A 20,024-nucleotide genomic window follows, 5' to 3' on the forward strand; every position below is an offset into this window, starting at 1 on the left:
CCGGGTCCCTGGCTGCCATGACACCTAAATGTCCTTTAAATTAAACCTTATTAAACTTTTTTCATACTATTTTTTAGTCTCTGAAGGAAACTTGAAGATGTGATAGTTTGATCGCTAGGATAGTACACTGCACTACTTATCAGGGTTCACACAGGTTTAAAAAAAAAACACTCGTTAAACTAGTGGATCCCTGAGGACAGCTAGCTTCAAGACAGAAGCTGGCCCCAAGATAGCAGCCACCCGAGGACAGCTTCCCCCGAAGACAGCTGCCCCGAAGACAGCTAGCCCGAAGACAGCTAGCCCCGAAGACAGCTAGCCCCGAAGACAGCTAGCCCCGAAGACAGCTAGCCCGAAGACAGCTAGTCCCGAAGACAGCTAGTCCCGAAGACAGCTAGCCCGAAGACAGCTAGCCCGAAGACAGCTAGCCCCGAAGACAGCTAGCCCCGAAGACAGAAGCTGGCCCCAAGATAGCAGCTACCCGAAGACAGCTGCCCCCGAAGACAGCTGCTCCCGAAGACAGCTGCTCCCGAAGACAGCTGCCCCCGAAGACAGCTGCCCCCTGAAGACAGCTGCCCCCGAAGACAGCTTACCCGAAGACAGCTAGCCCGAAGACAGCTAGCCCGAAGACAGCTGCCCCGAAGACAGCTAGCCCCGAAGACAGCTAGCCCCGAAGACAGCTAGCCCCGAAGACAGAAGCTGGCCCCAAGATAGCAACTACCCGAAGACAGCTGCCCCCGAAGACAGCTGCCCCCGAAGACAGCTGCCCCCGAAGACAGCTGCCCCCGAAGACAGCTGCCCCCTGAAGACAGCTGCCCCCGAAGACAGCTGCCCCCGAAGACAGCTGCCCCCTGAAGACAGCTGCCCCCTGAAGACAGCTGCCCCCTGAAGACAGCTGCCCCCTGAAGACAGCTGCCCCCGAAGACAGCTGCCCCCGAAGACAGCTGCCGCCGAAGACAGCTGCCGCCGAAGACAGCTGCTCCGAAGACAGCTGCCCCGAAGACAGCTGCCCGAAGACAGCTGCCCCGAAGACAGCTGTCCCGAAGACAGCTAGCCCGAAGACAGCTAGCCCGAAGACAGCTAGCCCGAAGACAGCTAGCCCGAAGACAGCTAGCCCCGAAGACAGCTAGCCCCGAAGACAGCTAGCCCCGAAGACAGCTAGCCCCGAAGACAGCTAGCCCGAAAGATAGCTAGCCCCGAAGACAGCTAGCCCCGAAGACAGCTAGCCCCGAAGACAGCTAGCCCCGAAGACAGCTAGCCCCGAAGACAGCTAGCCCGAAGACAGCTAGCCCCGAAGACAGCTAGCCCGAAGACAGCTAGCCCGAAGACAGCTAGCCCGAAGACAGCTACCTTGTGTCCTGTTCGAAAGTACAAGTACAGCACATGGACACATTATTCGGAAATGTGTTGTTTTTTCGTGTTGCTTTTTACACGGACCAAAAGTCCATGTCACAAAAGAAGATGTCACATCCTGTCCCGTTCTGGTCCGATTTCTCAGATGAGAGTCTCCAATTTAAGTCAATAGGTGTAGGAAATGAAAGGAGCGTCCGTGGAGGACAGCCGCATGCACTCTTCTTCACAGACGGTTGCTAAGCAAAGCTGGAGAGAAAAATTTGGCCTCCAGTTATTTCTTCTGCACGCAAGAAAAACTGACGCCACGCAGAAGTAAAAGACAGACACACGAATGACACGGAGACACACGGACATGTGTGCAAATTACAATGTAGCTGATATGCAGACCGAAATGTACGGCGCTGATCTAGATAACCTCAGTGCCCAGGGGTGCGTCCGCTCAGCGGAATATAAGGCTCTACAATCACGCATATGAATAACCAAGTCATGGATTTCTGCCACCAATTTTGCTGCAGATCCACAACCGGATGTAGACTTTGTCATCGGGCACAATCCACGTGTGCAGCTTGGGATGCGGAGGCGGCATTCAGAAGTGATGTCACTTATTCTCTTTTTCCACCAAATGGATTTGAAATCCGTGCCGGAAATGAAACGTCCTAAAGACTGCGATGCTGCGTCGCACTCGGATGGATGGGACGCACATTGTTAAAGGGTTTTGGTGTGGTGTGAACCTACCTAGTTAGGCAACGCTCATATACAGGTCCAAGCATGCAGTGTCCCTATAGACTCCTGTACAAGCGGGCTGTGATCACAAAACATTATGGCGGTGCGGGGTCGCTGCCGTTCTCAAGTGGTAAATGGCAGAAGAGGCGAAGGGCCAACAGCGAGGCCGCGCCGGTGTGCAAAGTATCTCCAGGAGATGACGAGAAGCTGTGAACCTGCGAGAAGCGTCTGCAGTCCTGCAGGAATCATTAGGCAGAGAGGGTCTAACGCCGCTAAATAGGAAAGGTTAGAAGACGGGTGCAAGATCTCTCCGCAGCAGACGTGACATTTACATAAAAGTCAATACATTAATGTTTTGCTCCTGTATACAATTAGCATTTTTTATCTTCTCCTGTAATTGCCTGCGCAGGTTTGCAGACCCCGGCACGTCCACGTTTCACACTTTAGCTCACTTGCTGTTTATTTTCCGTACCGCTGGCTGCCTTTTAGCTATATTGTAGCTTAGTTGCACTAATGTAATCTGCAGCAGGCTGAAATCTACCTCCTGACTCATCCAGGGGCTCCGGATCATACCGTCTCTCCTCCATGCTTTACATAGCAGCACTGCACTACATTACTCCACCTCCAGCAGCATGAATAGTTGACACCTGACAGAAAATGGGTGTCAACTATATGGGTGTCAAAATGGCCAAATTCTGACCTCCCATCAGCAACAGAAATCTGAATCCATCTGACCAGGAGATGTTTTTCCGCTGCTCAGTGATACAAGTTTTGCGCTCTTTTGCCCGCTGGAGTCTGTTTCTCTTAGACACAATGGCGCTGGAACCGGTCGTCTGCTGTTATAGCCATCCATGCTAAGGAACGGCGGGCTGTGCGTTCGGACACATTAGTCAGAGCTCCAGCGTTGTATTCGGCTGACTGTGCAGCCTGTTGGTCAGAACGATTCCTGACATCCTCCTCCGACCCCTTTCAGGGATGAGTTGTTTCCGTCCACAGGATCCCTTTTCACTGGATGTTTTCCTTGATCGCACCATTCTCGGCATACTTTCCACACCGTTACATGAGACCCCCCCCTGGTGGTTGGCGGTGAGACCTGGCTAGTCTAGCACCGATGACCGGCCTTGTTGGAAGTCGCACCGATCGCCGGATTTTCTCATCTAATGTGGATTCACACTGAAACTGATCTGCGGAAAACTTTGTGGTCACGAGGATAATTTCCATACAGGGAAGCGCCAATTGTGAGACAGTCGGGGGCTGTAATGAAGGGTCTACTTAGTGTCAATAAATAGCTAATTATTGAGTAGAAAAAAGAGGTTCCCAGCAGCACAGCATATATCCTCACATAGAGCCAGGCAAAACAGTGTGCAAAAGCCAGTCAGGAAGCCTAAACCAGAGAGGCTCCAAGGGTGCAGTCAGGAATAAGGAAATAGTGACTGGCAGCATTCAGCAATGTAGAAAAATACAAGATTTATTTCCCCATTACAAAAATTACGGCAACGTTTCGGTCGTAATAGACCTTCCTCAAGCCAAAATGGCTTGAGGAAGGTCTATTACGACCGAAACGTTGCTGTAATTTTTGTAATGGGGAAATAAATCTTGTATTTTTCTACATTGCTGAATGCTGCCAGTCACTATTTCCTTATTCCTAAATAGCTAATTATTATCAGGGAAGCACCACCATTACTCTGAGATGTCTGTGACCGTTGGCTGCACAGAGTGTGAAAACCCGGACTTATGCTGAGCCACGAGCTCCAAAAGAGAGCACCTTATCGGACAACCCTGCTTCAATAGGATCGAAGGGTTTAAAATAATAAGATGAAACATACTTACCGCCCCGTGGCCACCAAGATCCGACGCTGCAGCCCTGCTGTGGGTGTTGTGATCACTGATATCACTGGAAATCCAGGGACCGCTGCAGCCAATCACTGGTTCTACTGGCATTGGAGATCACATCCTAAATGCCATGTTGCCAGGAGTTCAGGAACATGATAAGTGCAGCCTCACTTGAGTTCACGTGACGTCAGTAATCAACCACCAGGACCACAGCGAGACTGCATTGGATCCCAGTGGCCGCAAAGAGGTAAATATGTTTTAGTTTATTATTTCAATCCCTTCCGCCCTACTGAAGCAGGGTTGTTCGGTACCCGGGCAACTCCTTTAAAGCGCAGCCCACCATGTATCCAAGTTCCCATGAGGCATAGATAATAATGCACTTACCATGAAAGGATTTGGTTGTAGCCGTACTGGAAATCCCGGTCTTGATTTTTTCGCACCGGGTAAACTAATTGGTTTTCATGGAAATACAAGATCTTCCTCAGCTTCCCGAGGTCCGGACGGAGGGCAACGAGTTCAGCCAGGTTAAGCACCGAGCTGGTGAACAGCACCCTGAAAGTGAGACAAGTGTAATATGTAAGTCATAAGAAATAATAACCAAGTTGTAATACAGGGATGGAAACTAGATGTATGAGACCTAATGGGGGGCTGGCTGTGTTCTCTAGGACCTCCTGTCCTCGACACTGAAACCCCCCAGCAGACTGAGGCACTGCGGTCCCACACAAATAACCCAAAACATCTCGAACTACACCGCACACAAATACGGGTTAATATTAGGGTGGATATACCGCACATACACCGCCAGTCAAAAGTTTTAGAACGCCTCAATTTCTCCAGTTGTTATTGATATTTACAGTTTAATGTCTCAAATGTACTTTGAAATGAAAGCAGAGAACAAATAAACAAGTGAAGATGAATAAAAATAATGGATTCACTTTGTGTCACCAGATCAAAATTATATTTTGGACTCTTCCCATTCTCCCCCTCCAGCTGATAGAACGGCTTCACGCCATCGAGGCATTCCTTCTACAATTACATTCAGATATTGTTCAGAAACTTCTCAACATTGTTGCAGAAGTTCCCACAATTGTGCTGCACTTGTAGGTCGCTTTGCTTTCACCCTTCTGTCCAGTTCATCCCAAACAAGTCTGGAGACTGTGCAGGCCATCCCATTACTTGAAGCCCACCGACTTCTACTTGTACATAAGTAGTTCTGACATAACCTAGAAGTTTTGGATCTTTGTCTTGCTGTAATATGAACTCCCAACCAACCAGGCGGACACCAGAGGGTACATTGCATGGTGCATCAAAATGCTGTGGTGGCCCTTTTTGTCCAGTGTGCCAGTCACCCTGTGCACGTTGACAACTCTAGATCGAGAAAAAGAGCCGCAGACCATCATGCTTCTTCCTCCATGTTTGACAGTTGATCTCGCATTCAGGAATCATCCTTTCACCTACTAGATGGCGTACAAAAACCCAGCGTGATGTGCCAAAGATATCACATTTTTATTCATCAGTCCATAAGACCTTCTTGCACTCCTCAGTAGTCCACTGGAGGTGCTGCTTGGGCCAGACAAGACATTTGTTTTTCATCTTAGCAGTGGCTTTCTTATTGATACTCTACCTCTCAAACCTGCAGCTAGAAGTCTTCTCTTCACAGTTGAAACTGTTGACTCTCAAAAACTTGTCATGATTCTGTAATGGCCTTTGATCTCCCAGACCTTTTACTGTCAGAGTTTCCAAGTGCCTTTTAAAGGTACAAGAAACTGTACCGACTGCTTTCTTGGCTATTTCTCTGTAGGAGAGACCTACACTTCTAAGAGTGATAATTGTCTATCTGCTTTGGTTAATTGCCTTTTTTGCCATTATGATAGCTATGTGTTCTGTCCTGAAGAGCAAAACTCTCCAAATCCTGCCCTAGAGGGAGTAATCCCGGCTGCTCCAACACAGGTTATATAGAATCATAGGGTTTGAAAGTAATCTACAAAAGTTGAGACATCTGTAGAAATAGTTTGCATCCAATTTCAAACCATACTTTTCTTTCTGTGCTGAAGAGTAGCCATCCTTGATGTGTTCCCTGAAAAGCAATTTGGTTAAAATCATAAATTCAGATTATTGTTGTGTTTCAGGTTAAACATTAAATAATATTTTTATGTTTTTAACTTACTTTTGAACCTTTGAACTATTTGTTGGACTTGAATTGCGAATGTCAAAAATAACTGGGAAAAGTGAGGCGCTCCAAAACCTTTGAGTGGTAGTATATATGTATACTGCAGAGAACATACTTCACATATAGGTCTGTATACTGAGGAGAACATACCTCAGCTCTCAGGGACTTACCCTTTTTGGTATATTTGAAAAAAATTGGAATACAAAAGCAAATATTCTGAACAAAAATCTCCTCGGGGTGCCACGGGCGACAGGTCAAATCTCTGCGAATACCAACCCAGCCATATCCCTTTACTGGCCGTGATCGGACGGCATCCATCCTGAATTTGAGCATTCTCATTAACTACCAGTCATGCCTCCAAAAAGAGAGCCCAAAGAGTCGCGCAGCAAACCGCATGACGAAACCTCTTGGCACGAACGGTTTAATAATCTGTTTTCTGCATTCTGTAGTAACGGGTTTACTTCATTGGATACGTTGGCTTCATATCCGTAGCAAAAGACGTTTTTAACCGTGCGCACACGCAACGGACCCGCGTAATGCTGCTAGTATACCAAGTGCGCGGTGCTGCAGATCACACGGGCTCTACATAAATGATAGCTAATAAATGATCCGCCACCACTGCTCTGCATTCAGCTCGGTCGTATAACCAAGGCCACAAATGGAACATTTCTATTGCTAATAGATGATCTGTGGGGCTCGGAGACTATTAAACACTTCCACTTAACACCTAGCGCAAAGGACGAGGAAAGTTAAGTTTACCCTAATGCAATGCAAGGCAGAACTGTATGTCACTTGTTATTGTATTTGACATCAACATTAATTTTTCCCCTCCGGCCACTATTTAAGCAATTGGAACAAGGTGAGGTTTATGAAGCCACAGGGCTTATCTGCAAAGAAAGGACCTGAAGTAATGTGAGGAAAAAGACGGGAGAGAATGATCCGTCCTGACAGCTTCTGTATCAGCATTTCCTTCCAGGAGACCAACAGCTTTATGTTCACAATTGTGCAAAAGGCAGAAAAACCTTAAGGTCATCTTAAATACACTTAGTTTAATGCCGAAATCTAGAAGTCAGACTTAAGAAGGAAAAGAAATAATCCCCTGACCTTAATTTATATGAAACCGCTTCTTCCTAAATTAATGTAAGAAAAAGGAAAGAAAAGAAAGTACATTTAGCGTCTCTTTCCTTAAAGGGGTCTCCTAAGATCTCCTGGCATATTGTTGGGATGTGCTGATTGGCAGGAGGGCAGGGGGGGGGGCATCTCCAGTGACCCGGAGTATAAGGGAACATAGATATTTCTTTCTCCTGGAACTTCTGTGCAAAGAAATGTAACCGAGCCCCATCTACGGGAAGGGGTTAACAGAGGATGCCCCATTACTTGGGAAAATCCTGCAAGCCCTCGAAGCTAAACTAGCCGGGGTCTCACTGCCAACCGCGGGGGGCTTACATGTGCAATGGTGCGGAGAGTATACTGAGAAAGGTGTGATCGAGGAAAACATCCTGTGGACGGGAGCAACTCATCACCAAAAGGGGTCGGAGGAGGATGTCAGGAATCGCTCTAACCAACAGGAACTGCACAGTCAGCCACAACGCTGGAGCTCCAAGTAATGTGTCTGAACACACAACTATCTGCCTCTCACTAGATATATATATATACACACACGTTATTGTGCAAAAGTGAAAAATGTAAAAAAAAAATGAAAATATATATATAAAAATTAGGTATTGTAATCATACCGACTCGCAGAAAAGCGGTGACGAGGGTTGTTTACACATGTGACTGCCGCAGCCAATAGGGGGGCGTCATCATCCATGAACCTGCCTCGGGGTTTCTACATTATAAGCCCATGTGACGAGTTTACGGGACATCACCTGGCCAGAATACCTGGTGACAACACCTGGCAAATACCACCGCGGCACAGAGGGCCCGAAACTATATGAAAGAAATTACTGGGATAACCCTTTTAGGTGCCAAACTAGACTGCATCTTCAAAGGGTTAAAGACACCCATATGAACACAAGAACAGACGCCCCATGTCACCCCATTAACACAAGAACAGCCGCCCCCGTCACCCCACAAACACAAAAACAGCCGCCCCACGTCACCGCACAAACACAAAAACAGCCGCCCCACGTCACCCCACAAACACAAAAACAGCCGCCCCACGTCACCACTAACACAAGAACAGCCGCCCCATGTCACACAACTAACACAAGAACAGCCGCCCCATGTCACCCCACAAACAAGAACAGCCGCCCCACATCACCCCACAAACACAAAAACAGCCGCCCCACGTCACCACTAACACAAGAACAGTCGCCCCCTGTCACACAACTAACACAAGAACAGCCGCCCCATGTCACCCCACAAACACAAGAACAGCCGCCCCATGTCACCCCACAAACACAAGAACAGCCGCCCCATGTCACCCCACAAACACAAGAACAAAAGCCCCATGTCACCCCACAAACACAAGAACAGACGCCCCATGTCACCCCACAAACACAAGAACAGACGCCCCATGTCACCCCACAAACACAAGAACAGACGCCCCATGTCACCCCACAAACACAAGAACAGCCGCCCCACGTCACCCCACTAAAACAAGAACGGCCGCCCCACGTCACCCCACTAACACAAGAACAGACGCCCCACGTCACCCCACTAACACAAGAACAGACGCCCCATGTCAGACAACTAACACAAGAACAGCCGCCCCATGTCACCCCACAAACACAACAACAGCCGCCCCACGTCACCCCACTAACACAAAAACAGCCGCCCCATGTCACCCCACTAACACAAGAACAGCCGCCCCACTAACACAACAGCCGCCCCACGTCACCCCACTAACACAAGAACAGCCGCCCCACGTCACCCCACTAACACAACAGCCGCCCCATGTCACCCCACAAACACAACAACAGACGCCCCACGTCACCCCACTAACACAAGAACAGACACCCCATGTCACCCCACTAACACAAGAACAGACACCCCATGTCATCCCACTTTTCTGGCCTCCTGAATGGCAAATCCGTGTAGTGGGGAATATATCACGATGTAACCAATCACCCAAGTCTCCCCCTTAAAGGCTTGCACAGTATATAATGTGCTCATGACGTTGGGGTGTTTCTGTATACCCCCACCCCCCTGTATACGCTGACTGTGAATGACCCCCCCGACATGTCTGTGCTAAATGAAAGCCTTCGTGATTCCACCGCAATACTTCACCTTTGAAGCTCGGCCAGATGGAGCCATTTTTACCTTTGCAGACAACTTGCGTGTCTCCGAAGAGCAGAACGGCGAGGAGGAGACTGTTCCAGGTCGAGACGAGCAGCTGCCATATTATCAGCGCAGACAGAGTGTTGTTAATAACGCGGAGGTCCCTGCTCTGCGCGGAGCGCCGTCCACAAGCGTTTGAAGCTCTGGCATACTTTGTAAGTTAAGCTCATCTGGTCTCTTTCATGTGGTCGGCCCACGAGCGGTGCAGACCGCGGCACAATCACACCACTGTGGAGCGCCGGCGCGAGGATGCTTCGCATTTCCTTCAGACCTTTCAGCTTCAATGACTTCTGAGCAACACGTTAGAGAAGAACCAAAGCAGCGATCTGACTGAAACCAGATGAGCTCCATTACAGGTTAGACTGGGATAATGACCATGTTAATACACAGAGACCCCGGGACATCCTGCGGCGGGCACACCGACAGCGGTAATTACACCGCGCCACCGTCCTCGGGACTCACAGCCGCTGTCGCAAGGGTGGTTTGTCATCAGTCTCGTGTGTTAGAGGGGCTGTCCAGTTGTGAATTACTTGATGTCCTATCCTCAGTATAGGTCGTCAGTAGTAGATGGGTGGGGGTCTGCCACCCGAGATCCCTGCCATCAGCTGCTCTCTGATCCCATGCAGCCGACCCGTAAACTTATTCCTGCAGGAAGTAGGGAACTTGGCCTGCAATACCAAGCCTGGCCACTGCCGTGAAAACGGAGCCATCCACTTCCTGCTGAAATCCGCTCAGCGCACGAGCACACTGGCCCAGCATACAGCTGATTGGCAAGGATCCCAGGTTGCGGACCCCTGCCAGTCTACTACTGATGACCTATCCTGAGGAAAGGCCATCCATAGTTTACAGCTGGACAGTCCTTTAACCCATAGTCACAAGCAACTGCCAATGTCACTAGATAATGAAACAATGTTGCGAATGTTCCAGCAGGTTCTATATTCTCTATAAAGACTCTCCTGGACAGCCACCAGCTCTTGCAGACCTGCTGAACATTAATGGAGTGTCAGCGTGTACGCTCAACCGCTGTGCCATTCCATCTGGGGTAGAGGAGACCCCTTCTCGTGATCCCAGCAGTCGGACCCCTGCTGATCAGATTGTATCCCCTGTCTTTTGGAGGGGGAATAAGTTTCAATCTTGGGAATACCCCTTTAAGGAGGCAGTTCTAGTTAAAGTGGCCCTCCGGCTTCAGTACAAGATAGTGTTGTGGGACGGGAGGAGGCGTGAGGTTCAGGACAGCGGGAAGGTTTTAGGCAGGTATGATTGACACCAAATGTATTCTGCCGCAGGACAACAACCCCCAACATCCAGCCGATGTCAAGAAGAACTATCTTCAGCGTTGGGAAGAACAAGAAGTCCTGGAAGTGATGATTTGGCCCCACAGAGCCCTGATCTCACATCATCCAGTCTGTCTGGCTGAACCGGAAGTGTTACACTCCTCCTGTAACCTCCATTCACTTCTATGGGAGCTACAGAAACAGAGCAGACCAGCCAGTTCAGCCGTCTACCGACCACCTCTGGTTGTGGTGTACCGGCTGCTGTACCCATCCCGGCCAAACATTTTAGTGGCAGCATGAGCTGCACAAAGGCCAAGCCACCGATGAACATGATAACAACAGGCCGTGGCGCCCATCAACCTGAACCCATATGATGCCCATTCTGAGGAGAAGGCATCAATATCCGAGTCCCAGAAAACCCCTTTAAGGACATCGTTTGCAGAATTGTAAGCTATTTTCTAGTTTTCCGGTGCAGGTGGAGGAGGCACCTCGTCCTCCGTATACTGATCAGTCGGCATTATCTCATCGTCTTCGTGGCACTTGAGATCTTTGGGTAGCATTATCTAGTCAGTGCCAGTTATTAGCTATTTAGTTTAGCACTTCATGCCAGCTCAGCTGATTACACCCTACCAGCTAATCAGCGTCCATCACTTCTGCCCTACAGCAGTCTTAAAGATACTTTACTAAGGACATTCAAGGCCACAGGTACGTGCTGAGTAAATTATTGTATAATTATGCTAACGCTGGGATTACATCCACATCTGACAGTTTCAGCAAGAAAAAGAGTTTTATGGGAAAAAAAAATAAAATAATAAATAAAGAGAAACCGGAATCTGCACGTAGATTAATATCTCTCAGGAACGTGACTGTCAGCGGGAAGCAACACATCATGTGGTAGTTGGTGGATGAAGAATGAGGGAATATGCCCAAGCCCACCTGTTCGTGCATAGAAGGAGTAAAAATAACAAAAAATATCCCAAATAATGAAAAGGAAGAAAAATAAGGCCGAAAATAGAAGTAAAAAAATAAATCATGGCATTATACTGTATGTGATCTGTCATCTTCACATTATAGCAACAAGCCGATGCAGTCAAATACCCTAAAAGGGGATGTGCCAGCAAAAATTACTTGTATGGTTTTAATATCAGATTTAAAAAAAAAAAAATTTTAAGATTTTCAATGTCATGATTTATATTTTTTTAAAAATCCTAAAGTCCTGCAGTTCTCACACTGGCCACTAGACCTGATAATAGTCTGACACTAACTGTTCTATAGAGAAGACTTCTCAGCTGTCATCTTGTATGTAGATAACACAGGAGCCACTATGCACAATAGGTGATGTCACAGCTCACCTCCTCCCCTCCCTGCACACTGACCACTAAGCCTAATAATAGTTTGACACTTCCTGTTCTGTAGAGAAACTTCTCAGCCGTCATCTCATTATTATCACAGGCAGGATTACACTGAGAGGAGACACTTATATATAGATAATACACGAGCCACCATGCACAATAGGTGATGTCACAGCTCACCTCCTCCCCTCCCTGCACACTGACCACTAAGCCTAATAATAGTCTGACACTTCCTGTTCTGTAGAGAAACTTCTCAGCCATCATCTCATTATCATCACAGACAGGATTACACTGAAAGATGACACCTATAAATATATAGATAACACGGGAGTCACCATTCACAATAGTTGATGTCACAGCTCCCCTCCTCCCCCTCCCTGCACACTGACCACTAGGCCTAATAATAGTCTGACACTTCCTGTTCTGTAGAGCAATCTTCAGGCAGGATTACACTGTGAGATGACACCTATATAACACAAGATCTGCCATTCACAATAAATAATGATGTCACAGCTCACTTCTTTCTGCTCCCTACACAGATCACAGACTATGCCCACAACACTCACCCATAGAAGTCTATAGGTGATGGCTGCAGCTCACCTTCTTCCCTTCCCTGCACAGGTCATAGAGCATGCCCACAACATTCTCCCATATAAGTTTATAAGTGATGTTCACAGATCACCTCCTTCCCCTCCCTACACGGGTCACAGAACATATCCACAACACTCTCCCACAAACGTCTGTACAAGATGGTCACAGTTTGCCTCCTCCACCACCTTGCAAACATCACAGAGTATGCCCAGTACACTTCCCCTGTCAGGATTCAAAGAAGCGACCTCCTGTACTCCAAGCAGTAGCCAAACCTATTGATCTGTCCAGCCTGCTGGATAGCTCCCCTAAGTCCAGATACCTGGTTCATCATCCCGTGTCTCATGTTCCTTGTTCTGTGTCTTCCTGTCTAGTTCCACTCTGTGTCTTGTTTTTTCCCCAATTAGTCCTCTACATATATCTGTCCCTGTTGCCTGAAACCACTGTACTACACCGCCATCTTGTGTACCAGTCCTAGGCTATACCTCCTGACTACTCTTCTGCCTGAACCAGCTGTACCGCACCACTATCTTGTGAACCAGACCTCAGCTATACCTCCTCACTACTCTTCTTCCCAAACCCACTGTGCCGCACCATCATCTTGTGTACCAGACCTCGGCTATACCTCCTGACTACTCTTCTGCCTGAACCCACTGTACCATACCACTATCTTGTGTACCAGACCTTGGCTATACCTCCTGCCTACTCTTCTGCCTGAACCCGCTGTACTGCACCATCTTGTGTACCAGGCCTCGGCTATACCTCCTAACTACTCTTCTGCCTGAACCTGCTGTACTGCACCGCCATCTTGTGTACCAGATCTCAGCTATACCTCCTGACTATTTTTCTGCCTGAACCCTCTGTACCATACCGCAATCTTGTGAACTGGACCTTGGCTATACCTCCTGACTATTTTTCTTCCCAAACCCGCTGTAGCACACCGCCATCTTGTGTACCAGACCTTGGCTATACCTCCTAATAACTCTTCTTCCCGAACCCGCAGAACCCCACCGTCATCTTCTGAACCAGACCTCAGCTATACCTCCTGACTACCCTTCTGCCCGAGCCCACTGTACTGCACTGCCATCTTCTAAACCAGACCTCGGCTATACCTCTTGACTGCTCTTCTGCCTGAACCCGCTGTACCGCACCGCTATCTTGTAAAACATACCTCAGCTATAGCTCCTGACTACTCTTCTGCCTGAACCCGCTGAACCGCACCGCTATCTTGTGAACCAGACCTCGGCTATACCTCCTGACTACTCTTCTGCCTGTCCCCGCTGTACTGCACTGCCATCTTGTGTACCAGAGCTCGGCTATACCTCCTGACTACTCTTCTGCCTTAACCCACTGTACTGAACCGCCATCTTGCGAACCAGACCTCAGCTATACCTCCTGACTACTCTTCTGCCTGAACCCGCTGTACTGCACCACTATCTTGTGAACCAGACCTGTACAGGCTGCAGTAAGCTTGTGACATCCTGTAAACCTACTGCTGCAGCCAATAATAGCGGTCAGCGATTATCACTGAGCGCTGTCATTGGCTACAGCAGCTTGTTTGGAGACGGCTCATACTGACTGCAGCCCGTAAAGATGAGGGAGACCCGGAGCTACAGGCGGGAGATGAGCGGGGAGTAAGAGATATTTGTTATTTTACACCACCAAATGAGATGGCTTTTATATAATACTGACAACCCCTTTAAAATATCTCTCTTTGTTGAAAGTGTCCGTTACCAATGAGTAGACCCCCAGTGATCAGCTGTAATCCATGGGAACACCTGGCAGTTGTTTCCCTACAGCACCGCCACAGGTGAAATTAGGTAGTACACGGTGCCCATTCAAATCAATTGTTTGTTGGAGTAATGCAGGACAGGACAAGTCCTCCAGAGCGAGAGACTCTCTTTGTAATCGCTCTACACTTGATCAGAGGTCCTCAACCTTTGAGAGCGTGTCAGGAGACACATTCCATTCAAAGATGGAGAGAAAGTTTTAGGATAGAGCTACACGGCATCCTTAGGCGCTCATCATTCAGCCAATGCTTGCACCATGGCCCTGCTACAATGCAACCTAATGTAAGTGAATGTAACCATGTAATGTCTAGCCTGCTGCTGTGACGCGACAATCGCAAGAAATCCAAACCTGATCACCGCATTCTGATGTCATGTAGCAGGGCTATAGTGCAATCTTTGACCACGCAGCACATGTCACGCCGAAAGCTGCAATGTAGACCAAGCACTCATGTGGAGAAGGTATTATGTCACCTGAATAGACACTGCCTGCTGGTTGGGATGTCTGCAATAAAGTCATTTGCCACATAACACGGGGTCACGAGCCACACGCAGCTCCGAAGCCACTGGTTGGGTACCACTATTCGAGCCAATAGATGAGGATTCTGAGCAGGGGACCCCACCCCCCTCTATTAACTGAGAATTCCCAAATGGGGTGCCTGAAAATGATTTTTCTAAACAGGACAAGTCCTTTAAAGGAATTGTCTCGTTATAAACTACTAATGGCTTATACACAGGATAGGTCAAAAATATTAGGACCCCCCCAATGATCAACTGTTTGCCGGGGTAAGGCACTCTTACACTGAGCTGATTTCTGCAGGAAGCAGATAGCTCTATTCCCACTGTAGTGGCCAAGCTTGGCATTGCAGTCATTGGTGAAAATGAGAACTTGGCCTGTAATACCAAGCCTGGCCACTGCAGTGCACAAGTGTAGCGGTCCAGAGAACAGCTGATCGGCAGGGGTCCCTGATAATGGACAACCACTGATTTACTATGGGCTTATTCTGAGGACAGGCCATCAGTAGTTTATAACTATCATTGCTGCTTTTCTCTTTGCTCCGTCTTCTGTTTCTTGTCTTGAGTCATTTTTCATTACAGTGCAGTTCTGCGCAGGGAACCCCCGCCAGTTTATCAGATTTCCTGGATTACTGGATACCAGATTAAAGGTACTGTGTGTATATTTTACCTTCCGCTATAAAGCCAATCTGTTCTGTTTCCAGCCTAGAGATGAATCTACCCTTCATCCGATAGGAGGTACAGTACATCAGAAGGCGCTGCAGACACTTCTGTGTGCGCTGCTCAAGCGAAGCGCAGCGCGGTAATTCAAGACACCTGCATTTCCATCCAGCTTAATGGCGTCATCCCGGGCCACTTCGTAGAGCGCCGGCGTTTCTCAGCAGAGCAGACAGAAAGCGCGCCACAATTGATAGCTCTAATATTTCCTGAACGTGCCACCTGCTTTTTGTCACTTCTGAACAAATGGGCTCCTCTGTATTACAAGTGCAGAAGACGACAACCGCGCCGGAGAACAAGACGCGTTTCAGGCTCTTTATCACAGCAGTCCGGACGGAAACATTCTCCTTTGTTGTCTGTTTACATAAAAGGAAATTCTGATGATTCAAAGTGCGAATCGGCATTACAAATGTATCTGCTTCACGCGCGGACGGCACACCACGCCGTCGCAGCGAATGTTACTCGGTGGAGCAGGACTGTAGGAACCGCGGATCAGTCACTAACTCAGATCCTGGAAACGGAGAAGGTGGTTTACGCTGGAGTTCGCCCTTTAGATGGTGCTTTAGTCGTCACATTAGGGAATTGCGCGGTCAGCAGCTTCATAACGGACGTCTGTCACTTAATCGTAGTGCTGCGAGCAAATGGCGCACTTCCACGCCGCTGTTACGATTAATCCATACCTTTATCAGTTCCCAGGCGGTTACCATTCCTGAGATATCCCTCCTCGATAGCGTCGCATGCCACATGCAAATGAGCCCCGGACCATCCGATGGGCGGTCCACCTCGGTCAACCGCCCGGGCTCGCTCCCTTCCCATCCTTAGTGACGTTTCCAGCTCCGTCCGATGGAAGTGTCATACGTTCCACCGCATGTGAGGATCAGGCGCATGCGCGGGACTGCTTTTCAGCTGCACTGACATCGCCACGCATGCGCCGGATCGCTCAGAGTAGCGCACTGGAAACGGATAACGGAATCTATGGATTCATAACAGCATGAGTAGCTGTGCAAGCTGCTTGTATCACTAAAAGTAGGGGACATAGTTCCTTTAAAGGGGTATTCCAGCCTTTTACAGCTGATGACCCATCCTTTGTTTATCGCGGCATGTAAAGGGTTCGCAGAGGGAGGGCGCTCACTCTGTGACATCATCAGCCCTTCGCCATAATCGTGAGGGGAAGAGGGAAACATGCAACTGCATGGCAGGCCATGGTGTCTGGGTCAGCCATGGCCTGCGATCACTCTGATTAACGATAATGCATTGCATTAGAGAAGTACTGCAGTGTATGGTCAGTGCGATCATAGTGTCGCAGGTTCAAGTCCCCTACAGAGACATAAAAAATGTACAAAAGGAAAAAAAAAACAACTTTTGGTTACAGGACCATGTTTGGTATCGTCCAATCCGTAGCGCTACATACAATACACTGAGCACACTTTTGACCCTGCACAGCAAACACTATAAAAAAAAAATTTAAAAAAAGAAACGAGTCAATTTTTTTATTTTTTTTTAATTTCGCCTCCTCCAAAAAATAGACCCAGGCAGAGGGTTTTGCCATCGAGCGGCAGAGCACTACCATGTTTAGCTAATTCTACACACATAATATCCTAAAACCGGAGCAACCAGTAAGTGGAGTTGTCTATAGCGATCAGATCACGGCTGACTCACTGCGATGGCCAAAACCTCCAACATGCGGTCACCATTTACATGGGACTTCCCCTGCCACGTGCACAAAGAATAGCATCAGAAACAGGACAAACAAATGCAAATATACAAAGGCAACAGATTATAGAGAAGAGCGTCCCTCACCGATGCAAACGGGGCTGCTATTAGTCGCCGACCGCATCCAGCAGGAAAAGTCTTCATTCTTTGGGAAAATTGATTACGAAGACGTTTCTGAATCCGCAGAGTTTAAATCATTCCCCTCCTTGGGCTGATAATGTGGAGATGTCAGAGCGGATGATATCTCCTAGAGAGAAGCTACTTACAGCTATTCTGTCACAAGAACGAGATACGACCGAGGCTGGAAAGAGCCACCGGCCCCGTAGCCCGCAGCGCCCTTCTGGAGGAGCACGGCTCGCGCTAGCTAACGTCTATAGGCCCATTTATCAGGAATACACTTAGCAAGCTCATCAGCTTCCTTATCTTATTAAGGAAAGTTAAAGGCGCCCAATGCTTTTTATCATGGTGCTCAGATGGCTCGCTTCCTAATATACACCTATCAGCCATAACATTGCGACCCCATACACCACAAGCTGCTGTGCCCGGCGTGTCCTAACAGCTTCCCATCATAGCAGGCATGTCAATCAAGCACAGCAATGAGCCTCTGTCCCCCGGGACCCTGTCACTGGTCACCGGTTGTCCTTCCTTGAGGCACTATTGGTACGGACTAACCACTACATACTGGGCGCCCCCCACAAGATCGGCCATTCTGGAGTTGTTCTGACCCAGTCGTCACAATGTGGTCCTTGCCACAGTTGTTCAGATCATTACGCTTGTCCACATTTCCTGCCTCCAACACATCAACTTCAAGAACTGACTATTCCCTTGCTAATATATCCCCCTCCCCTTGACAGGTATCATTCCTTACCCGATCAGCATATTGTATTGTAGTAATACAGTATCAAAGATGGCCACTAGAGGGCTTATTAATAGTCCATTAATAGCCCAAGAGGCACCTGAGGAACGTATGTATAAGGCAGGTGTGGCCCTCAGCCTGAGCCTCCTGGGTTCTGGCATGGCTCCAACCTAGTTTGTGTGAGAAGAGTCTTCTGTATTGCAACCCAAGAGTGGGTAATGGTCTACGATGAACTGTTACACAATGGCATCAGGCCTGGTAGACCAGCCAAGTCTCATGTATAAGTAAGTGGCCAGGCGGCCAGGGTTGATTTATATACTGGCTAAGTAAACCATGTGAAGTGCTGTGAACCATCGCAGCGATGGAATAAAACTGGCGGGTGGTGGACTTTAAAGAAGTTCCAATCGTAAAGTCTGTACCTGATAGCGTTGCTAACCATGTTGAGAGGAGAAGATGGCGGTCCCGAGCCATGACGAATCCCTTATTGTCACATTATGGTAAAGGAAATCTACTAGAATAGACTTCTTTAAATGAGGGACATCTACAAAACCAGAGAGAGGCGCCTTCTAAGTCTATGAAGCCCTGAGGCACCTTCAGAACTTCTCATGGCCAAGAGAGCTCAGTAATGGATACTGCCTTCGTTGCATACGACCCACCATAGTGTGCTCAACCCCATCTCTTCCTTTTAGACTTTTTTGGAGGCATGTAGCAGTAATTGCCATGTCACTTGGTCTGTCACATTTACATGCTGTCCACCTTAAGTTATAATTGGGGTCTTTAATATATTTTATGGCTCTACCCACCGGTCTCTCACGACCATATAATGGACTATCTACCTTCCCTGGGATCGTGTCCATGCTACTGTGCCACTAAGGTATACCCCTTCTTCTGTCTTTTGGAAGCATAAGCTAAAAAAATGCAAATAAGAAGAACCTCAAGGACTACAGTGCAAAAGCCAATGTGTTGGGGCATCTGTAGTGAGTGCCCAGAGGATGCTCTGGAACCAGAGATGGGGGATTCAGAAGCAGCAGAAGAGCTGAGGGCACTGTGAATCCAGCAAGACTTACCAAACGGACAAATTATGCTGAAAATGATGGCCGCCCAAATTGCCAAATTGACCATTGCAGAGGACTTTGGCCACCTGAAGCCTCTACGTGTCCTTCTGAATGGTACTTCAGACCTGGTAACAAAAAAGGGGTTGTGCCATGTTATACAATTATCCTCTATCCACAGGCTAGGGGAAAACTTTATGATTGATGGGGGTCTCATTGATGGGACCCCCACCAATCCCGAGAATGTGAGTCCCGAAGGTCCCCGCATGAATTAAGCACAGGTCACACATGCGCTCCACTCATATGAATAGGATAGTCAAAATCCCAGCACTCGCCTATCTCGAGCACTCCCAGTGAAATGAATTGAGTGGTGGAATGCATGTGTGACCTCCACTCCATTCATGTGGAGACCTTCAGGACCCCCTTTCTCGGGATTGGTAGGGGTTACAGGGGTCCGACGCGCACCGTTCATGATGTTATCCCCTATCCTGTGGATAGGACAAAACTTTACAACTTGGCACAACCTTTTTAAGGCTTCTCATCACCTTGGTGGTGACACAGTATACCATCATAGACGTGAACATAAGGAAAACGAGAGCAGTAAACATTTTCAACCGTACACAAGTCATGTCAGTCAATCGCCTGCAAAGTGTTTTCAGGCGCAGGGTTTGCTTTGTCTTCCTTTTCTTTCAAGAGAGAATCAGACACGCCAATTACTCGTCACTATCTCCAACATCACCCGGCATCTCTACCTAACTATAATTGTGTCTCCTTCATCAGATTCTAAAATATTTTCTCAATTTCAAGG

General features: G+C 48.1%; 1 protein-coding gene across 1 annotated transcript in view; it reads right to left on the reverse strand.

Moving 5' to 3' along the window:
- GTDC1 (glycosyltransferase like domain containing 1) overlaps positions 1-20,024 on the reverse strand; it is a 246,719-nt gene that overhangs the window by 205,854 nt on the left and 20,841 nt on the right. The window contains exon 4 of the mRNA XM_066575177.1: positions 4,291-4,458. Coding sequence (XP_066431274.1) covers positions 4,291-4,458 — 168 coding nt within the window. The remainder of the gene's footprint in view (positions 1-4,290; positions 4,459-20,024) is intronic.

This window comes from Eleutherodactylus coqui, chromosome 8 (genome assembly GCF_035609145.1).
Source record: "Eleutherodactylus coqui strain aEleCoq1 chromosome 8, aEleCoq1.hap1, whole genome shotgun sequence".
In the NCBI taxonomy this organism is placed as follows: domain Eukaryota; kingdom Metazoa; phylum Chordata; class Amphibia; order Anura; family Eleutherodactylidae; genus Eleutherodactylus; species Eleutherodactylus coqui.